The following is a 20,180-nucleotide window of genomic DNA, read 5'->3' as shown; positions in this document are numbered from 1 at the left end:
AATTAATGTATAGATATACAATCACAATTTACATATTTCACTTTCATCGTGATTCCAGTTTTCCAGTCCACGTAGTCACGAACAAGTGGCGATTAAAAGAATCAATTTTAATTGATTTTATATAAGGTGAAAAAAGAAATCACTTAATATCTTGCAATAATGTGTACTTCAGTTAGAAACAAGGTAGGTTTCTTCTAAGATTGTTATTCTGATGTCTGTATACAAGATTTACATGACAGTACGATTTTGAAGAGATAATGAAATTCTCATTAATTAGTCATAATTGATATATTACAGAGGTCAATGTCTAAAGACTTTTATTGCAGAAATATTTCGAATCAATATTTAGTATTGAGTTGCATAAAATATAAAATGATAATGTATAATGCCATTGTTGTCATTCCTTAGAAGGTAGCAACAAAACATCAAGTTATAGATGTCTTGAAGAAACTATTTTGTGATCTGCTGCGATGCTTCATCGTACAATTGCATGCACTGTTGGATTTCTTCATTGACTTCTTCTGTGGTCTTTACTATGATAAGAAGGCAAAACGTGTACCTCCAGTTAAAAACGACTTGCTTCTAGACAGTGCTGTGACATTGGCAGAAAAGATACGGTACTTCTATTTCATATATTAAATTTTGTTGAGTTACAGGAAGTACAACATAAAAGTTGAAATCTTTTTTTTTTAGATCAAGAAAAGTAACTGCTGAAGAAGTTGTGTGTGCTTTTATTGAAAGATGTAAAGAAGTGAATGGTCTGATTAATGCAATAGTGGAGGAGACATACTCTAATGCTATCGAGGAAGCTAAGAATGTAGATAAATTATTAAACAGTGAAGCGAATCCTGAAGAATTAAAAAAAACAAAACCATTTCTGGGTGTACCATTTACTACAAAGGAGAGCAATGAAGTCAAAGGTCATAAGACTTAATTTGGATATGAATAATAAAATATACTGAAAATAATAAAATTATACCGTATCCATTTAGGTCTTCTGCACTCTATGGGATTAATTTCCAGACGTAATCATCGTTCAGAAAATGATGCAACGGTAGTGGCTTATCTCAAAGAAGCTGGTGGAATACTTCTGGGTAAAACAAATGTTCCAGAATTAAATTTGTGGTGTGAAAGTAGAAACAACGTGTACGGCCAAACAAACAATCCGTACAATACTACGAGAACAGTTGGAGGAAGCAGCGGTGGAGATGGTGCAATTGTAGCTGCTTGCGGTGCTCCATTTTCCATCTGCAGCGATATTGGTGGTTCTGTAAGGATGCCAGCATTTTTCAATGGAGTATTTGGGTATAAACCAACTGAAGGTATGACAATAAATATTAGTTATTGATATTCAATTCTTTAAATATTCCTTTGTATATACAGGTATCACTCCTTTGAAAGGTGTTGGATTGCGATCTGAGGACTATCCAAATTCAATGGCGGAAGTTGGGCCCATATGTAAGAAAGCAGAAGATCTATTACCGTTTCTTCGTGTCCTAGTTGGACCTAATATAACAAAATTAAAGTTGGATACTCCTGTGAATTTGAAAGATTTGAATATATTTTATCAAGAGGGTTCAGGAGACATCAGAGCCAGCAAAGTGAACAGTTCGATGCGTGCAGCTTTAATAAGAGCTGTTCGACACTTTGAACGACTTACAGGATCAGCCTCGAAGGTGAAGATATGAAATTAAGAACAAAAAAGCTTTTTGGTCAAGCTAAAAATTGTTTCATAACTTTAGATCAAAATTCCTGGATCGGAGTACAGTTATAGACTATGGAGATACTGGATGAGCCAGGAAAATATAAATTTCAAATCCAACATAACAAATATGCAAGTGAGTATTAACTCAAATTTCGCAACACAATTCTAAGCATTGTCACAATCAAATAATTATCAGGGTAACACTAGTGCCAAAGCAGAGCTTTTCAAGTTGCTCAAATGTCAATCAGAATTAACACTGGCAGCAATACTTAAGCTCGTAGACGAGGATATTTTGCCAAAGGAAAATAGCGAATGGGCAAAAACTGTTACAGCTAACATGAAGAAATATTTGTTGGTAAGTTTTTCATTATTAAATCAATTAACAAGTCTTTTCCATACCTTTATATTTTACTTCAGGAAAAATTGGGAGACAACGGAGTACTTTTTTATCCCAGTTCACCATTCTCAGCTGTTTATCACTATTCCACTTATCTAAGACCATTCAATTTTGGATACTGGTGTCTCTTCAATGTCCTAAGATTACCAGTGTGTCAGGTACCAATGGGTTTGGATGAGAATGGTCTACCTGTTGGTCTCCAGGTATAAAATATCTAATCTTAGGGCACCGATAAATTATACAATTCTTACCTTTTTCTATACAGGTTGTAGCAGCGCCGTATAACGATCATCTTTGCTTAGCTGTAGCCAGAGAGCTTGAAAATGCATTTGGTGGCTGGGTTCCACCATCATAATAAAAAAAAGTTTCAGACTTGCAAAGGATAAAAATAATTAACATAATTTCATCGATCTTAAATATTGGTACTTAATAATTGTACAAATACGCAGTATATCATATAAATATTAACTGGCAAGTAGAGAATACTTATGACTAGGTAATAGGACGATAATTTTTTTTATAGTTTTATAATTATTCTTTTTTATACTAAACTTCAACAAGGTTTGTTATAGAGATCACTGGGTATGTCAGTTTCTACAAAAAAAATGTCACTTTTATTCGATTTTACGATATACAACATACATTAGCGCAGCCTCTCCACATTTACGTTACACTAGTAATACCTCCTTACACGCTAGTCTTGGAATAAAATATAAATAATATTGTACAGTAACCATTTGATATTTATTATCGACTTGGAAAGTATTGTTATGACCGCATTGTCAACAAAAAATTATTTCCGTTGAAAATTGGAGAGTCTACGTCCTCTTATTTTTTTTTTCGTAGAAAAAAGATCGAAGGGGTTGCGCGAAGTGGATGTGGAAATATTAGTTTCAAGTGCTCCTTCCTCCATCCTACAAGATAGATACCTCCTTCCGCTACAGTCTTTCAATACTGTAGAATTATCTGTGAAAAAAATAATTAAAGGTTAAATTTAATAAACGAAGTGAGAAATTATAAAAATGAAAAACTGAATAAGACTTACTATAAAAGCAGCTGCAATTAATCATGCTTTCTGTCCCAATTTTATCGGCCCTCAACTGAAATGAGATTAAGAATTTTAATTATGAACTTCAATCATTAATTAATTACTTGATTAAAGTATTTCCTGTCATCGATACTCACTATACGAGGCTAAATCAATTTCGTCAGGTAGTTCAGTGATGTTGACGTCGAATCTTTCTTGGACGTCATTTAAAATTTTGGCATCACTCTCGTCACTTACTAAAGTAATAGCAAGACCCTGGTGAGCGAATAAAAAAATTATGAGTCAAAAGAAATCAAGCTATGTTGCGTAATCGTTTTGATTCCACAAACACACTTTACCTTGGTACCAAAACGACCAGCACGAGCCACTCTGTGAAGATACGTATCAGAATCTTCAGGCATGTCATAGTTGAAAACAATATTGACACGTTCAATGTCCATTCCACGTCCGAATAGATTCGTAGCCACCAATATACGCTGAAAATGAATAAAATTGAATAATAAACTGAAGTTCATTGATAACTTACACAAAGTAAATAACCTAGGCAAACACTCAGTGAGAGAGTTCAAGAGTATCACGGTGTGATCATGTGAACTAAATGTCATCATTGTGTGGATCGAATAAAACTTTTATAAAATTGACAATCATCAAATACCTTTTGGAAATCTTTGAACTGTTGATATCTGGATAAACGTTCCTCCTGTGTCATTCCTCTGTGAATTCCAATTGCAGGGAAATTTTGTTCAGTGAGTAACTGCGCAAGGGCCATGCACCTTTGCACTGACTTAACAAATATGACAACCTACAAAACAATAATTAATTGTATAACATGTAAAGTTAAGTTAGTCTATAACAAATATAAATCATGCTGTCGATCAGAAGTGGGTAGTGGTAAGTAATCGTAGTCATCATCCGAGGCTAAGATAGATACAGTCATCATTTGGACGAAGAGAATATACAGAAGAATACTAGATCTTCTATCGATGATCATAAAAACAAAAATTGTCACAGCATACCTGATTGAACTCAAGAACGTCTAACAGTTCAAAGAGTTTCTTGTTCTTCTCATTTTCCTTGAGTTTCACGTAATGCTGCTGTAACCCGTGTAAAGTGAGCTTGGCTTCGTCGTCGACGTAGACTTCCATGGGCTGCGCAAACAATTCTTTCATAAGACAACCTACTCTATCCTAACTAATTTCTGCCTCCTTGTTAACTCCACGCGAGAGTAAAGATTTCTTTTTATGGGAAGCTCTAACTGCCTGTTTCATAAAACAAAAAGAAAAAACCTCGAGAACAGTCATTTAAAGAAAATTGTTCACAGGGAAGCGAACAATCAAACGTTTGCAGCAGCAAGAAGGCAAGTTGCCAGTTTCGACATACGACTGGTTTATCTTCTACAATAACAAACATGTGATCATTCTGATTGTAATATGAAGTGTAAAGAAATAATGAAAATAATTAACATTACAAAATTATTTGTCTGGCTAATTATAATAAATTCTAAAGAGGATCTTCTGCTACGTCTATTTCTAAACAAAAAATTTGTATTAAATCTTAATTTATCAAGATTTAATCCATTCATTTTGTTCTCTTTTCTTTTTGGGGACTTGCGCTTATATCGTCGATCGGATTAGTCACACTGGTTACATACGGTCCGGCGACTTCCACCTCTCGGCAGTGCCCAACAATGAAAACTCAGCAGTCACCCCCACAGAGAACTAAGACGGCGCACCCAGGAATGCTCAGCCACATCCGTACTGCCTTCTCGATGGCAATTCTCCATATTCCCGAACATTTCTTTTTCTCTTTCTTGTACATCAAGAACTTGACCATCAGCCTCGCCAGAGACGTGGTTTGTTCACGGTAACACAATTTCTATCGGTTGCGACTCTTATTTTTTTTTTGACCTCTGACCCATTTTTTGTGTGCTTCACTCATTCGTTAGAATGATACGTCACGACGGAGTTGCCACGAATGACACCCTCGTCGCAAATTTTCTGGGACAGCATCCTTCGTGATCGTCCGGGATACACGAGTTGCATTTAAGTATTTTTATGTTTCATTTGTCATTTACATTTTTATAAATGTAACCCAGCCAGCATTTCCTTTAAAGATTAATCCCAGGACTGATTTAAACGCTTATCTCACCGAGAGACAGCGAACGAATTATAAGATTTAAAGATATTTTCATTTTCTTTTTTTTTTTTAAGGACAAAGAGCTCTGATCCCTAACTAATTCGCGCCCACTGTTAACACCCGTAGCTCCTCTTGTGTCTTCTTTCTTGCGTTCTTCTGTCTTCAGGTTGTCTTGATGTCTTCTTAGCCCCCCAACCCACGAGACCCGATTAAACTTATAGCCATTTACGAAAACTTACCCCTTACTCTTTATCTAATCTCAAGCCCAACATACAAGTGGGAAATAGCATTTTCGATTTTGAACACTTTCTGTTCTGTCGCATGGATAACTTCGAGAGGAAATGACGGATTCGACAACGGTACAACAGTGTAGGAGCTGAATCATATTCAGAAGGACATTTGAGGTTGGGACGTAGATGCAGGATGTAACGTGGGAAACTCTTGTAGAACAGCAAGAGGATATTTCGACTCTATCAAAAGGATTTTCCAGGAAGGATGCGACTTTTGTCGCTGATTTGGAACATGATGGGACTTCGGTGGCCTTAGACAATCTTAATGGGATTCGTTAAGGGGGAAGCGAAGTGCGACTTCGTCGACGTCCACGACGATTGACGACAGACTTTCTTTTTTTAAAGAACTCATTCAGGTTCATCCCGGTTGTTCCCATCTAACTATCCTAATCCGCGGGGTATGCCTCGAACATTATTTATAACGTGGTCTGAGCTCTGTCCTGGGTGTGAACGCAGGGCCAATGAAGTAGAAGTGTTCGAAGATTCAAGTGAAGAGGAAGTTTGGCTAATTACATCTTGCATGAACTTCTTGCAGACTGGCCGGATCTCCTTGGACAAGGTAGCGCTGAACATCATGACTTGTTTGCCGTGTGGCGTGCTACGGAATATCTCCTGTACGTCTCTGCGCATATCTATAAACAGATTTAGTACACGTTAGATAAATCCTTTATCGAATAACTTTGTTCCATGGTAGAGACTTAATCTAGAGACTCACCTAGCAACTCGAGCATCTTGTCGCATTCGTCGAGGATGAAGTGTTTCAAATGTTTCAAATTCAATTTCTTGTTGCGTACCAGAGCAAGTATACGTCCTGGTGTGCCTACCACGATGTGAGGGCAGGTGTTCTTTAATACCTCTTCGTCTTTTTGGATTGGTAAGCCACCAAAGAATACACCCACCTGTAATCATGAATGTTTTTTTTAATGCTCCAGTTTTTGTAATTAATTGCTGAGCAATGTTAAATAATTTCTCCATCAGTTGTGGGTAGTGATATAAGTAAGTCATCATTTTAGGCTAAGATAGCACATACATCACTTGAAGAATTTATATTTTAAAGACTATGATTGTGCTCGGTAGTAGTATAAGCTTACCTTCACTTGAGACATGTATTTGCTGAATCTTTCGTATTCTTTGCTTATTTGGAAGGCTAGCTCTCGCGTGTGACACATTACCAGGACATAGACTTGATTTTCTGTGAGCTCCAGTTGCTGAAGGGTGGCCAGTACAAAGACTGCAGTCTTTCCCATACCGGACTTGGCTTGGCACAGAATGTCCATACCAAGTACAGCTTGAGGAATGCACTCGTGTTGTACTGTAACATAAGACAGAAAACCTTAGACACTTGGACAAAATAATGCACTAAGTTTAAGAAGCAATCTAAATATCAGGATTGATAGAATTCAACCATGGAAAAGTCTGATGTCCCTATCAATTGTTATCATCACGAACGATTGTATATTACAGTCACAAGAATACTAAGCACTAAAATAATTACCTTCAGAAGGATGTTCAAAACCACAGTCAACGATGGCTCTCAGGATTTCTGGTTTAAGCAAGAAGTCTCTGAAACCACTACTGTGAATCGATACATAGGTTCCTTTGACTTCTTTCTTTGCTGGAACATCACCACTTCCATCCACAACCTGTTCAGTCTGCTCCTCGTCCTCATAATCCAAAAGATCATCGTTGTCTGCCATTTTTAGTTTAGATTTCTTTAAGCAGAGATATAAGATACCTATGAAAAAATTAATACTACATTACATATATACCATGTACTCTCCTATAATTATGCTTTTTCATAAAATAATACACAAAAATAATTATGAATGCGCTACAAGTTGTTACATTTAATCATCTTTATTCGCATTCATATATATTTTCAATTCCGGAACTTAGGTAGCCATTTTGAACGCCACAGCATGCTTTCCCTTTAGACATGAAAATCCGAAATTCAGAAAAATTGACTGAACTTTATACTAATGTTACCAAAAATATTTCATAATGCATTAAATCAATACATTATTGCAAGATATCTTGTGACGCAAGTAATATATTGTATGCACAATCTATAAGAAATTGTATGCAGCGGCTACCAAACACGTAGCACAGCCGCCATTTTCCTGCATGTAACTAATGTTTCTTGTTGCGAAAAATGTACTGCATAAAAGATATTAAAAAATACGAAGTTTCATACAAAATGTAATAGAGTATCCGAAAATATAATTTTATGGAGTATTAACGAACAATAATGAAAATCTGCTCATCATCGCATATGAACATATTCATATGATAATTACGGCGTCACCCGGCAAACGCACGATGGTGAGAAAAAAGTAAAAGTTTACACTATACGACAAGCGATAAGATAAAGATATAATGAAATTGAGAAAGCTTCAATTTAACCCAATATTACAAAATAATTTTTACGAGCGGATGCTCAGTGACAATATTAATAAAGTATGGATTATAAGTTACTCACCTTGGAAACAACAACGTACGACTGACGCTCAAAACGGGAAACATGAATCGATGTTAAGAAGAACCGGAAGATGGTGCTGCCAGCGGACGTAAACTTAACTCTTGAATAGCAACAAATCTTCTTCTTATAATTTCTTGAGCGATAAAATCATTTGATTTATTTTCATATGGGTAATTAAATTCAAATATAATTACCATCCAATGAAATGTGTTTGATTTGTGAGGATTATAATGATTTATTTAGGGTTTCTAAAGAAGTTCGTATTAACCGGATGTAGATAAACTTATCTAAATGGTACAAGATATATTTATCGTCAACTTATCGCCCCCCAGAATACGTTCCAAAATTCACTGGGAGTAATACGCCTGTCGTCTTGTTCTTATTTATTTGCATGGAACAGAGTGAAACAAAACCATACTCGGAATAATAGCAGTGAATTTTAGAACGATCCTCGGTAATGTGGGAATACGTTGAAAAAAAAAGATATTCAGGAGGCGTGGCAGAAAATCAGCTGATTTCAGATACTGATGGCAGATGACAATATGGGCGAAGGCGCTGTTAATCCGCAAAAAACTAAAGGAAATGAAGAGAACGGAGTGGAGATTAATGAAGACGATATTAATAACGAAGAGGGTAATTTTTGAGTTTAATAATTTCATTCAATAGTATCTGTTGTAGAATTTTTCTTCAGAAAAAAATAACAGGAGCGTTTAGCTTCAGATGATGCTTTTTATTTATTACATTGACTATATAAGGTATTGTTAAATAACTATATTCATGAAATTATGTGTAACTTTTATGAATAATTTATGTTCAGAATTCCAAGCTATCAATGCCCAACTTGATCAACTAAATTCTGCCTTGGATACCATTGAAAGGAAGAACGATGACATTCAGGCTGAACTAGTGGAATTATTAAAGTCTAATCGTGAAGCCAGAAAGCAGTTTGAGGAGTCCAGGAAGGAAGAGAAGCAGGAGCCTGAAAAACCTAATCTATAATTTCTTATACACTATGCTGACGTTGGCTGAACGTGAATTTAATGATGTACTTCAAAGAGTTTGTAAAGTATTCTATTGTATTTAACATAGCATTGTACAAAATATGTGTTCTTAAACCTTTCAGTATTTCTTCTGTCTGGTTTAGACAATTGAAAGGATGTCTTAGCTAAAGAATTTTCATTCTTATTACTGGAATGAATGTAGAGTAACATTCCTTACTATGAAATTTGTACAGTGAATAGATTGATGAAAACAAAATATAAATGTAAAGATATTTTTATATGAATTCCTTCTATACACAATGTATATATTCAATTTATTTATATAATATGTTTTTTATACATTAAGGGATTAGCAGCAAAGATAAGGAGCTCTTGAAAAAGTTCAAAATCTATGTCCGTTATAAGATACACGTTTGGCTTGTTCGATTTCAAATGATCCAGCACTACCTGTCCTCTGGTTAGCATCCCATTTAATTCTATATCGGCATGATACTCTACAACAGTCTTTGCCATGTCTGGTCTTAAAAAGACTCCAGCTACAAATGCATCGCATGGGCTGTAAAATGGTTTTACCTTTTTGCTCTGGGAGTATACCTTATGCTCAATGTCATTCATCATTTTAACAACTGGAGTGTCAATTTGACTAAAAACTTCATGCCTCCACTTCTGAAATAGTTATTTAAATTCATTAATGTATTCAGATCAGAATTAATTAATGTATATAATTAGTTACATGTGATATGTTTGATCTTAAACATGTTTCCCATGGAATCAGCCACAGTGGCTTATCGTTGCTACTCAGAACCATGTGAACACTTTCTGGATCTGCATAGAAATTAAATTCAGCCTGTGCCGTTATATTCCCCTGTGCTGAAATGTTTATGAATTAACTTACAGTAATCAAACTACTACTGCATCAAAGCAGAATAACATGAATTATCTATTACCAGTATGATTGCCACCCATGATATAAAAATCCTTTACAAATTCAAGAAATTTTGGGAACATTTTAATAGTTAAAGCAATGTTGGTCAATGGACCCAGACATATCACAGTTACTTCACCTGAAATATAAAAGTGACATGTAAATTAATGAAAAGTACTGCTATTATTGTGTAATTACATTGTTTACCAGGATTGTTAGCTGTTAGTCCATGCAGTGCATCCACTGCATGCTCTGTCTGTAATCTACTTATATCTGGCTCATCTGTGTATATGTCTCCAAAACCGTCAGTACCATGAAAACGTTCCATTGCTGTTCTCTTGGCATTTTCTGTTGCCAGAAATGGAGAGTGAGCTCCTTTGAAAACTGGAATCTAGATGAAATAAAAACAAATAATATAATATTACACATGTCATGAAGATACAGTGTTAAGAAGTAAAGCCATAAATTGTTAATGTACTTACACTTGAAGCATTGCATATCTGTAATGTTCTAAAAACATTCTTTACAACATTATCCAGATTTGTATTTCCATTCACACATGTAATTCCTATTATTTCAATTTTATCAATATTGTGAGCAGCAATGAGTATAACCAGTGCCAATGCATCATCAGTACCACCATCGCAATCAATTATTACCTTCCTCCGTTCCATTATAGCTACCCTTGAAAAGTTATCTGTACGAACACTAAATAATAAATAAAATACTGAATGAATGTCAGAAATTGATAAAACATATACAATTCTTTATACCTTATTCAACAGCTGTATCATATTATAATATATATTTATGTTACAAACTTTGATGATGGGGCTCGTAAGCTACTATCAATAGTGTGCTCCACTTTTCAGTAATACATATTGTAACACTTCGATAATGAATCCAATAAATGTCAAATAATGGAGAACATCATTGAAACCTTTGACGTTCGAGTAAACATAGTAAATACTATTAAAAAATACCGCGTTATCCGTATCATTAAATTTATTGCGCGTGCAATCAAATATTTCAGTAGGCCACACCAATTTAGCTCAAACATCAAATTAAAGAATATTAATTACAATAATTCAATTAGCAAGATTATATTTCAATTTTATTTATTTTAATGGCAAAAGTATCGACCGAGTCTCGTGCCAATTATTATTTTTGAATACACCTTTGTTACCAACCTCTATCCGTCTAAATTGTAGAGTGATTGTCTGAAACCACGGATGTCTCCTCCCGAGGAAAACAGAACAATTATGGATAATACATTCGATAAATTCTTGAGATAAATACAACAGCTAATTCCTGGCCAATTTGGCGAGGGAACGTCTACAGTTTGTATCTAGATTCCACTCTAATAATAAAATGGACGAAGCTAAATTCTTGAAAAGGTAAAATGTTCAAGGGTGTTCTGACGTTTTTATGTCAATGAGGCAAGAAATCAATGAACTTATCCAGAAGATGATTTAACAGCATTATACTCATTTCTTTATTTTTATTATATTTAGAAAGGTCAGGTCGGGTACCTTGGATGTACACCCTACGGAGAAGGCTTTGGTAGTTAACTATGATGTGGAGGCTCTTATACTGGGTGAGCTTGGAGATCCTATGCTTGGCGATCGAAAGGCAAGTCAAATTACGCAAAACTAGCTCTTGAACCGGTTTAAGATTTATATAATTACTCAGGTTTTCCTTGCAGGAATGTCAGAAGATAATTAGACTGAAGAGCTTAAATGCAGATACCAACGTTGCTCTATTGGCTAAAGAAGTAATGGAGAAATGTAGCTTGATTCACGAATCTAAATTACATGAAGTCGAACAACTTATTTATTATCTGCAAACTCGACGGTCCAATGGAGATGGTATAGAAGTTAATTGATTTGCGAATTTTATTAATTTTATTCGGGTACTAGACTTTATTCTATTTGAGTTTATTGTTTCAACTTTATAGGGGATGACGCTAATGTTCAACCACCTAGGCCAACCTCATCTAATTCTACTAGTACTGACAATGGAGACACGGAGCGTGCAATAATCAGCAATATAGACAGTTACATCGAGTTGATGTACGAAGAGATACCAGGAAAAATTAAAGGATCGTCATTGATTTTACAATTAGCCAGGGTTCCAGATAATCTCTTGGAGCTTACTAAGAATGGTAGCTATTTCCGAAATTTTTTAAAATAGTTAGAACCAAGCGAAGTAACTAATGTAACATTTCTCGTAGAATCCCTTTTAAGCGCTCTAGCTAGAGTACTGAGAGAAGACTGGAGACGAAGTATTGAACTTTCCACAAATATTGTATATATATTCTTTTGCTTTTCCACGTATAGTCAATTTCATAATATTGTTCTGGAATACAGAGTAAGTGAAAATCTCCTAAAATTTATGCAGTCAGTATAGCTCAGTATGAGAATTAATTTTATTGTTCCTGGACAGATTGGTTCTCTGTGTATGGACATAATAGATTTTGAACTGCGTCGCTATGATCAATGGAGAGAAGATATGGAAAAGCGTAGACGTCATTTTGAAAATACCACAGGCTTTGTGCTATTCCCTGTTGAAATTGTTAATAATTCTGAAAAGAAATTGAAAATCTGCGAGGATATATGGAACGCCGATGGTCCATTGGATTTTGAAATTAAGAGACGTTCTATAGAAATATCTGTGAATGTTTCGGAGAGTGACATTAAAAAAATGAAAGATGAAATTGAGAAGAGTCGCAAGAAATTCAAAAGTCTAACCAAGAAACAAGAACAGCTACTAAGAGGTATACTGCCTATTATTTTTACTATCAAATTTTATTCCCTAATTTATTCTTTCGTACAGTTGCTTTCTATTTGTTGCTGAACATTGCTGAAAATACGGAAGTGGAACGAAAAATGCGCAAGAAAAATGTTATCGGGATGCTTATAAAGACATTAGACAGAATCAACAATGATTTATTAATATTGGTTGTGACATTTCTCAAGAAATTATCTATCTTCCGCGAAAATAAAGACATCATGGTAAGATATTAATATAACAAATACATCTTATATTCTCTCATACACTCATAAAACCTTACGTCCCTCTTATTTATTCAGGCTGAAAGTAACATAATTGAAAAACTTCCACGTCTCTTGCATAACAATAATTCTGACTTGATTCTCAGTACACTTAAACTCTTATTCAATTTGTCATTCGATACAAAATTAAGAGGAAGAATGATCAGAGTTGGATTATTACCTAAACTGGTGAAATTATTGAGCCAAAGTAAGTACCAATAATTTATTTGATAGGCATCAATACTTCACTTATTATTTCTACGTTCAGGTGAAATTAAAAATAAGACAGTTATCCTGGGTCTACTATACCATTTGAGTATGGATGATAAAGTTAAATCCATGTTTGTTAATACTGATTGCGTACCAATGGTAAGTGACTAGAATGACAGTATGAAAATTGAATCAGACAAACAACTCTAATGCTTAACCGCTATCAAAGGTGACAGATATGATTTTGGAGTCTGAAGAAGATACGATAAAACCAGAATTGATAGCTCTGTGTATAAACTTGGCAGCTAGTAGTAAAAATGCTCCATTTATGGTCGAGAACAACAGACTTCAAGGACTTATACGTAAAGCATTTAGAACTCAAGATCCTTTAATTATGAAAATGATCAGGAACATATCGCAACATGACTCTGCTAAGGAATTCTTCATTGTACGTTACCAGTCTGGATATTCCTAGTCTATATTTTTCTTCCACCAAATCAATTTTGTCTTTCAGGAATTCGTTGGTGACTTTGCAATGGCTCTGAAACAATCAGACTCTCAAGATTTTGTATTGGAAATTGTCGGGGTCCTGGGTAATTTGGCTTTACCGGATCTGGACTATTCTCAAATTTTACAAAGATGCAATCTCATCCCCTGGATAAGAAACAATCTTGTACCTGGAAAAGCTCAGGATGATCTTGTTCTAGAAGTTGTAATATTCCTTGGCACTGCAGCCTGTGACGAAGACTGTGCCAGACTTATGTGCAAAGCGGATATTTTGTTATCTCTGATAGAACTGTTGAAAGGTAAGTGTCTGTATATTTTTATAAAATGTCGATATAACCACTATTAATTTGTTTGTTAACAGCAAAACAAGAGGACGACGAGATGGTCTTGCAAATAATCTATGTGTTTTATCAAATTGCTAAACACGACTCGACAAGAGATTATTTGATTCGTGAGACCGGTAATGGTAAAAATCTGTTTTTTGCTTAACTACTTTATTTTGCTGGTATAAGAAAAAATGAACTCTTTTATTTCTTGAAAACATATAAATGATCATCTGCAATTACAGAAGCACCTGGTTACCTGATTGATTTGATGCATGACAAAAATCCAGCCATCAGAAAAGTCTGCGATGCCTGCTTAGATGTCATTGCTGTATGTAAACTCTTGTTACGTCCATATTACATCAATATTTATTACTCGTAATAACGAATTCAAATATATCCATTAAATATCTCAGATGTGCGACAAGGATTGGGCAGCACGTATAAAAGTTGAGAAATTCCGATCACACAATCAACAGTGGTTAGAAATGGTTGAATCCATAGCAATGGATCCCTCTAATCATTTACTTGCTGATGAAGACGACACTCTTCCGCCATTTATGAGTGGAGATTTACTTAAGCACACAATGCTATTTCCCACAGGTAAATAAAGCTGCTTAGGATGCTGTATGCATTTTTGAGAAGACATTCGCGCATAAAAATCCCATTGTTCTCAGGAAACTCAGCATCGTTCAATCCCGACGACGGGGAATCCGCGGTACAAAAATCATCAGATTCATCAGAAAATCCAAGTCGTCCCGTCAGCCGGTAAATATTGCCAAAAACAATTTTTATATCGAAACCAATAACAACATTATCATTTATAATCTACTAACAGATACAGCCGAGATTTGGACGATATCGGTGAATTAATGGCGCGCTCAAAATCACGCATGTCCATTGGATCTGGAATCGAAGATCTTTATCACAATACAATAGTGAAATTCGGCGAATCGGATAGCTCGCACGTACTTATATAAGAGATATAAATAATCTAAGGATGCTTAATTAATATTAACGCATTAGCTGTCATGATAACCATTGCACGTTAATTTACCCCCTGAAAGATAGCGATATTAGAATGAATATACTCATAACTATCTTCTCGCGATGACACCTATCCAAAATTCAATATGAAAGGGCGGTGCTCGAATCTCCTATGCTCTTTTATTGCATATGAAAATTGATCAATCGTTTCTCGTTAACGCAGTTAGTGCCTTTACGTTTTGTCGCACCTCTTATTAGCGTTTTAAATAAATCTATTTAGGTTACCACGCGTCCCTGTAGAATGCTTTGTGATATTAATAATTTATGCGCACGTCCTAAATGTTCGTTATCACGTTTACGATGCTTTTCATTTTTAGTCCTATTAAAACACGTGATAAGCTCATTTACTCTAGTCATTTTCTCTGATGATCTATAAGCAAAATAATCGTTGCCCCCTTGAGTCTCTATTTATGCTACTCATCTGTAACCTAGTTTATTTTATACTTGGCAGGATAATAAATCACTTAAGAACGCCAGCTGGGATTCACAAGTTAATTTTATTGAAAAGCTCTGGACTTGTTATTAGAACATAAACTGGTTCGCAGTAGATATTCACCACTAGGCTGTAAGATCATTGTGTAACTATTATCTCCGTTAATGGTAAAAGTATGTTCCTTCAAGCGCCAACTGACAGGACAATCCTCAAAGCCCTGAACATCTAAACTGGACCAGGGTAACCTCTCTCGGGTCCGAGTGTAATTCGTTAAGACTTTATAAATATTTTCGATTTGTTTACGTGTAAAGAAGCCAGTCCACTGTAAATATTGGACCTGACCAACAAGAACAGCTGGCTCTGGGCACTGATACGTATTAACATAATCTCCATCCTTGCCATTTACCCTGAAGGAACGACAACGAATGAATTAGAATATTTTAGTAACTTGGAAAGCTAGTAGAATTTTATGTAAAACAAGAATACTCACAGATCACCACCTATGCTGAACACTCCAAGCCACTCGAATAACTTGTCATAGTTTGCATGTTCTTCGATGATGGGTACCTTTATGGAATATTCACTGCGTCTTATAAATTTCTGCTGGCACAATGATACGGAATATCCACGTGAATGAAACCAAGCTCCAATAGAAGATGGACACAGCTTCTCATCTGTAATAATTATTTGTATAGCCTCGAACAATATCATCTTGGTTCACAAAAATTTGTATCGATGGACTATAAAATTTTTACCTGGAGGATCCCAAGCTACTATTGCCACAAATTTTTCAGGTAATCTTTTCTCCAGTGATTCTCGTACACGCTCATAATTCTTCTTACCGGGCGTAAAATTCTCCTCTTTCAAATCGATTGTGACGACTTAAAAAAAAAGAGGAAACAAGAACGGTACGAGTGATATTACCAGGGGTGTTTGGCGATAAATGATAAATACACATTCTTTTTTTTTTAGCAAGACTTGGAAATATAAATGTATATTAATATTTTTCTCTCGTCAGGAACGGTACAATGGATTCGTTTGCAAATTAATATAACAATACAAAATGCTCCATAACATTAACACTCCCAACCGATAGAGAAATGTATTCGTCCGATAATTTTTATTTATTTCTGTAATGATTTTCGTTTGTCTCTTTAAAAAAAAAAGGCACTTTGTAATCAATCAAAACTTACTTGGCTAATCACAATTTCAGTTCGACTAGTACACTTGTCACAGGATCGAAGTTCATTTATAAATTAACAGTAGGTATCTGTTAAGTGAAAAAAAAAAACATTCTAGCACTTATCATCCCTCGTTTACATAGCAATACGTATTGCCTAAATTTAGACAGAAAGATTATGCTTCCTTTTTTTGGGTTTGATACTTATAGATTTTTTTTACGTTATCATAATGTTCCAATATAGCCGATCGCAATATATTGCTGATCAAAGTACAAAATACGTATTACATGTCTTAGCTAATGTAAAATTCATCGAAATCACCTTCGCGTCGGCACTATTGCATAATACGTAATAACGACTGTACGATACTACAGTGTAAAATCCCTTGTATCATTTTTCTCAGTCAATAATCATCGTCGCTTATGATAACAGAAAATTCGTCTCTCGACGATCATGTCATTTTTTTGCAAATTTCATATTAATTATGAAAACAAGTAATAATCAAAGACAATAAGGTAAACGACAAAACTGGATTAACTTAAGCTACGTTTTCTTTAAAAGAAGAAATGAGAAAAAAGAAAAAAACTGTTTTTTTTTTGAGAATGTCTCATTTCTCTCTCTTTTGCTGTCATTATATTATCCTGAGCTTTGGAAGCCACAACCGACCTCTGTCACTAATCCTGAGGAATACTCTGAATTAAGCTAAGGACAAGGTAGGACTCGTGTCCAGGTCGACGTTGTTATCTTTGAGTGCCTTGCGGAAGATGTCAATCTCAATGACTGATATGCCTTGCCAGCTTTCTAATTCCGAGATCCTTCGTAAATTCTCACAGTTCTGCATAAGCAACTGGACCGTCTTCATCGAGAGATCATCGCTGTACAATATCTTGAGTTCCTCGAGTTTAGTCATTGGATTCTTTGATAGTACCCGTGCCATAGTCATGTCGCCTATCCCCGTAGACGATCCTAACTGTATGAACTTAATATTGGTACAGTGAGAGAGTAAAAATTCCAAATGCATACTGGCGCAGTCAACTACGCACTTGATTCTCTCTAAATACTTGAAAGGAGGCACCGTCAGCTTCCTGGGTGATATCGATGAGTGCTCCAGGAACTCACAATTGTAAAATACAAGATTCCTGATCTTAGGACAATATTGACTGATGTACATGAGGGCGTCCAGATCTATCTCGTCTACATGCTCCAAGTGAAGACTGGTAATATTACCGCCCTTTAGTTCTAGTAATGTCTTGACTCGATCGGCAAAGAAATCACACGACAGTAATTTCAGTTCAGTGAGATTGTCCAGGGCACCAAGGATCAGCAGATCACTGATCCTTTCGTCGTGGAGCAAAGAGAGTTTCGTTATGCGAGGGCACATCTCTATCAGTAAATACAGATGCTCGGATGTGACATCACGACTTTCAAAGGACGTCAGATGAAATGGTTTCTCAAAGGTCCCGTTCGCTCTGATGTGCTCCATGATATAACCAAACTCATCGCACCTGCCGATGTCCTCGAGTCGTGAATGCCCTAGTAACAATTCAGAGTATCCTGCTATAGTGACGGATGTCCTGAAGAGTTTTACTTCCCTTAGCTGCCAGGATTTCAATATAGCACCTATGCTACGATCAGTAACTGATCTTGAGGCAGTCACGTCTAGCTTCTGTAGCTTTGGACAGTTCTGTCCCACAGCCGTGATAATACTATCCGTACAATCGAAGCACAATGTGAAGGAAGTCAAATTAGACATAGAGCATACTCCTCCGATGATGATTTTCTCAATGTCTGAAGTTCTCCAGCCAGCGGAGCCTGAACCAAGGTCCAGAACCTCTAGACCTGTCATATTGTGAAGATTTTTGTAGAGGACGTGTCGCATAATCTTTGGCCATACTGTGAACTCTATTGATCTTAATTTCGAGTTTATAGCCACTTCTGTTAGATTTACGACGACGTTCATCTCCGAGAGGAAGATTCTCATAGGCGCAAAGTTATCGTAGGTGCTTTTTGTTTCGTTGATGAGATTCGATATTGCTTTTAATGCTTCCACAGCCATACGATCATGCAAATGCCAGGGTACACTTGAGCTCAATTGATTCTTTATCCATTCCAACCAAAACTGTAGGGTCATCAGGCCAAGCTGAGGATTGGCTTGAGAGAGTTTGCATACCGGATGGATCATGTTTCTACCGATTGTAGTAACAAATTCACCCACAGATCTTAGAGCGAGTTCCTCCAGCGTCGGTACTTGGTGTTTTCTCGGCATTTTTTATTCTGCTTTGTATTATTGTTCCTTAATGAGTTTCTTCCTGAGACTTACCGTGACGCGTTTGCACCTTACGATCAAAGAAGGATGGTGTACCCTCTAATCCTAGTTTTTGAAAGTCTTCATGCACCAAGGAGATTATTAAATGGCCGGTTGGAGTGATTGCTATGGAATTGTGAAGATCAATCTTCTTTCCGATACTTAGTAGACTTAGCTCTCCTGGAAAAAAATAGTATTCGGTTATGAGAGAATACAGTGATGACGTATTTCAATTTATTTTTAAACTATATTTCTGCTTACAATAAGTACAATGATCCATAGCAAGAACTATTAGAAACATGTAAATTGCAAAGATATGTCTATAAAACAATTTTTGGCAATATTACAATTAGTAAATATCAAGCTGGATTATTGGCAATGATCCATGCAAGTTTCTTTATACGATACTATTTCTGCTGTTACAAAATTTCTGAAACAATGGCAGGGACTTGTTTCGTAATATTTTTCAAAGGATTTAAAAGACTCAGCCGTTATGTACAAAATTATTAAAAAGACCTATACTTTAATAACAGAGTAAATAGAATCATATGAATAATATAAACAAATATTCTTACCTTTCTTAATGAAAGCTTCTATAAATTCTTTGCATACAAGCTCAGAGGTGTTGAGGGCTTCAATACGATAATAGTCAGTATCTTCTAGGAGACTGTTTGGCAGGTCCTCTGGAATACTGACAGTGTCAGGAAGTACGACAGAGACCTGGCAACGATCCAAGAAGTATGCAAAATTACGTAAAAACATTTAAAAACATAACCCTAGGTCTGACATGTGGCTATTGTCTTTACATGCTTACAGAGTGATTGAAGTAATGCGTCTTAATCGTAACTGGCAAATCCTTTGTCAGATAATTCGCATGCTCGACCTTGAAGTAATGCTGGGGAGCCTTGAAGTCCCACACCTCCGGGCACAGCATCTCATGGGATACCAAAAATATCGAATTGATTCGCGAGCACGTCAAAAAATCATCTCTTACTTCGCTTCTCGGAGTAGACGCCAAAACAGCTGGTCTGCCAGTGTGTCTCAAACTCACTGTTCAGGCTCATTCCAAAAAAATTCTCACTCCATAACAACCGTCTCAAGATATTTCATTAATGATATCCTATAAAACGGTCATAATTT

The 20,180-nt window shown here is 35.7% G+C and overlaps 6 protein-coding genes across 19 annotated transcripts; 3 read left to right on the top strand and 3 right to left on the bottom strand.

The window, feature by feature from the left end:
- Positions 1-41: 41 nt before the first annotated feature.
- Positions 42-2,729, top strand: LOC107271911 (fatty-acid amide hydrolase 2). Of its 2 annotated transcripts, none has more exons than XM_015748481.2 (9): positions 42-183; positions 409-617; positions 694-920; positions 993-1,322; positions 1,384-1,676; positions 1,743-1,838; positions 1,902-2,060; positions 2,123-2,305; positions 2,368-2,729. In XM_015748481.2, the coding sequence occupies exons 1-9, from the start codon at positions 160-162 to the stop codon at positions 2,455-2,457; spliced, it is 1,611 nt and encodes a 536-aa protein (XP_015603967.1). In that variant the 5' UTR covers positions 42-159; the 3' UTR covers positions 2,458-2,729. The 2 variants fall into 2 exon arrangements, with proteins under 2 accessions (XP_015603967.1, XP_015603968.1); XM_015748482.2 differs by having other exon boundaries at positions 48-183; positions 412-617.
- LOC107271915 (ATP-dependent RNA helicase WM6) lies at positions 2,690-8,192 on the bottom strand. 2 transcript variants are annotated; one of them, XM_015748485.2, is made up of 11 exons: positions 8,056-8,192; positions 7,072-7,311; positions 6,668-6,888; positions 6,292-6,475; positions 6,090-6,208; positions 4,167-4,298; positions 3,806-3,952; positions 3,489-3,626; positions 3,288-3,405; positions 3,148-3,202; positions 2,690-3,068 (listed from the first exon to the last, which is right to left on the bottom strand). In XM_015748485.2, exons 2-10 carry the CDS (start codon positions 7,271-7,273, stop codon positions 3,189-3,191), a joined length of 1,275 nt encoding a protein of 424 aa, XP_015603971.1. In that variant the 5' UTR covers positions 7,274-7,311; positions 8,056-8,192; the 3' UTR covers positions 2,690-3,068; positions 3,148-3,188. The 2 variants fall into 2 exon arrangements, with proteins under 2 accessions (XP_015603971.1, XP_024944935.1); XM_025089167.1 differs by lacking the exons at positions 2,690-3,068; positions 3,148-3,202 and having other exon boundaries at positions 3,274-3,405.
- A 169-nt stretch (positions 8,193-8,361) lies between these two features.
- On the top strand, positions 8,362-9,328 carry LOC107271921 (UPF0184 protein C9orf16). Its single transcript, XM_015748495.2, has 2 exons — positions 8,362-8,688; positions 8,873-9,328. The coding sequence occupies exons 1-2, from the start codon at positions 8,583-8,585 to the stop codon at positions 9,052-9,054; spliced, it is 288 nt and encodes a 95-aa protein (XP_015603981.1). The 5' UTR covers positions 8,362-8,582; the 3' UTR covers positions 9,055-9,328.
- Positions 9,327-11,638, bottom strand: LOC107271916 (uncharacterized protein C1683.06c). 6 transcript variants are annotated; one of them, XM_025089175.1, is made up of 7 exons: positions 11,514-11,599; positions 11,172-11,223; positions 10,464-10,689; positions 10,189-10,372; positions 10,004-10,120; positions 9,790-9,926; positions 9,327-9,722 (listed from the first exon to the last, which is right to left on the bottom strand). In XM_025089175.1, the coding sequence occupies exons 3-7, from the start codon at positions 10,653-10,655 to the stop codon at positions 9,375-9,377; spliced, it is 978 nt and encodes a 325-aa protein (XP_024944943.1). In that variant the 5' UTR covers positions 10,656-10,689; positions 11,172-11,223; positions 11,514-11,599; the 3' UTR covers positions 9,327-9,374. The 6 variants fall into 6 exon arrangements, with proteins under 6 accessions (XP_024944943.1, XP_015603975.1, XP_015603974.1 ...); XM_015748489.2 differs by lacking the exon at positions 11,172-11,223 and having other exon boundaries at positions 11,514-11,638; XM_015748488.1 differs by lacking the exon at positions 11,514-11,599 and having other exon boundaries at positions 11,172-11,349.
- Positions 11,206-16,001, top strand: LOC107271909 (kinesin-associated protein 3). 6 transcript variants are annotated; one of them, XM_025089163.1, is made up of 16 exons: positions 11,206-11,420; positions 11,496-11,613; positions 11,687-11,849; positions 11,939-12,145; positions 12,215-12,351; positions 12,427-12,757; positions 12,817-12,995; positions 13,074-13,242; positions 13,303-13,403; positions 13,474-13,692; positions 13,759-14,050; positions 14,113-14,217; positions 14,320-14,405; positions 14,491-14,677; positions 14,752-14,842; positions 14,913-15,628. In XM_025089163.1, the coding sequence occupies exons 1-16, from the start codon at positions 11,410-11,412 to the stop codon at positions 15,052-15,054; spliced, it is 2,538 nt and encodes an 845-aa protein (XP_024944931.1). In that variant the 5' UTR covers positions 11,206-11,409; the 3' UTR covers positions 15,055-15,628. The 6 variants fall into 6 exon arrangements, with proteins under 6 accessions (XP_024944931.1, XP_024944930.1, XP_015603963.1 ...); XM_025089162.1 differs by having other exon boundaries at positions 11,687-11,858; XM_015748477.2 differs by having other exon boundaries at positions 11,221-11,378; positions 14,913-15,054.
- Positions 15,600-20,165, bottom strand: LOC107271913 (ribonuclease P protein subunit p40). Of its 2 annotated transcripts, XM_015748483.2 has the most exons (6): positions 19,855-20,165; positions 19,616-19,760; positions 19,056-19,220; positions 16,310-16,435; positions 16,045-16,228; positions 15,600-15,961 (listed from the first exon to the last, which is right to left on the bottom strand). In XM_015748483.2, exons 1-6 carry the CDS (start codon positions 19,972-19,974, stop codon positions 15,619-15,621), a joined length of 1,083 nt encoding a protein of 360 aa, XP_015603969.1. In that variant the 5' UTR covers positions 19,975-20,165; the 3' UTR covers positions 15,600-15,618. The 2 variants fall into 2 exon arrangements, 1 of the variants encoding a protein (XP_015603969.1); XR_001538769.1 differs by lacking the exons at positions 15,600-15,961; positions 19,616-19,760; positions 19,855-20,165 and having other exon boundaries at positions 16,748-19,220.
- Between the last annotated feature and the right edge of the window lie 15 nt (positions 20,166-20,180).

The sequence above is a fragment of the Cephus cinctus genome, unplaced genomic scaffold, assembly GCF_000341935.2.
Source record: "Cephus cinctus unplaced genomic scaffold, Ccin1 Ccin1_scaffold1062, whole genome shotgun sequence".
Classification (NCBI taxonomy): domain Eukaryota; kingdom Metazoa; phylum Arthropoda; class Insecta; order Hymenoptera; family Cephidae; genus Cephus; species Cephus cinctus.
Note: the sequence above shows the minus strand (reverse complement) of the source record. Positions and strands in the feature narration are given on the sequence as shown.

Coding starts and splice junctions, on each gene's coding strand:
- LOC107271915 (XM_015748485.2), bottom strand. CDS start 7,273: ATGGCAGACAACGATGATCTTTTGGATTATGAGGACGAGGAGCAGACT. Junction 6,889..7,071: donor TTTTGAACATCCTTCTGAAG/GTAATTATTTTA, acceptor CTTATGTTACAG/TACAACACGAGTGCATTCCT. Junction 3,953..4,166: donor ACGTTCTTGAGTTCAATCAG/GTATGCTGTGAC, acceptor ATTGTTTTGTAG/GTTGTCATATTTGTTAAGTC.
- LOC107271911 (XM_015748481.2), top strand. CDS start 160: ATGTGTACTTCAGTTAGAAACAAG. Junction 184..408: donor GTACTTCAGTTAGAAACAAG/GTAGGTTTCTTC, acceptor GTCATTCCTTAG/AAGGTAGCAACAAAACATCA. Junction 1,323..1,383: donor TGGGTATAAACCAACTGAAG/GTATGACAATAA, acceptor TTGTATATACAG/GTATCACTCCTTTGAAAGGT.
- LOC107271916 (XM_015748489.2), bottom strand. CDS start 10,655: ATGGAACGGAGGAAGGTAATAATTGATTGCGATGGTGGTACTGATGAT. Junction 10,121..10,188: donor ACTAACAGCTAACAATCCTG/GTAAACAATGTA, acceptor TTTATATTTCAG/GTGAAGTAACTGTGATATGT. Junction 9,723..9,789: donor TAAGATCAAACATATCACAT/GTAACTAATTAT, acceptor TAACTATTTCAG/AAGTGGAGGCATGAAGTTTT.
- LOC107271909 (XM_025089159.1), top strand. CDS start 11,353: ATGGACGAAGCTAAATTCTTGAAAAG. Junction 13,243..13,302: donor GGTGAAATTATTGAGCCAAA/GTAAGTACCAAT, acceptor TTCTACGTTCAG/GTGAAATTAAAAATAAGACA. Junction 13,404..13,473: donor ATACTGATTGCGTACCAATG/GTAAGTGACTAG, acceptor CCGCTATCAAAG/GTGACAGATATGATTTTGGA.
- LOC107271921 (XM_015748495.2), top strand. CDS start 8,583: ATGGCAGATGACAATATGGGCGAAGGCGCTGTTAATCCGCAAAAAACT. Junction 8,689..8,872: donor CGATATTAATAACGAAGAGG/GTAATTTTTGAG, acceptor ATTTATGTTCAG/AATTCCAAGCTATCAATGCC.
- LOC107271913 (XM_015748483.2), bottom strand. CDS start 19,974: ATGCTGTGCCCGGAGGTGTGGGACTTCAAGGCTCCCCAGCATTACTTC. Junction 19,221..19,615: donor AGAAGCTTTCATTAAGAAAG/GTAAGAATATTT, acceptor ATTTTTTTCCAG/GAGAGCTAAGTCTACTAAGT. Junction 15,962..16,044: donor TTCAGCATAGGTGGTGATCT/GTGAGTATTCTT, acceptor TCGTTCCTTCAG/GGTAAATGGCAAGGATGGAG.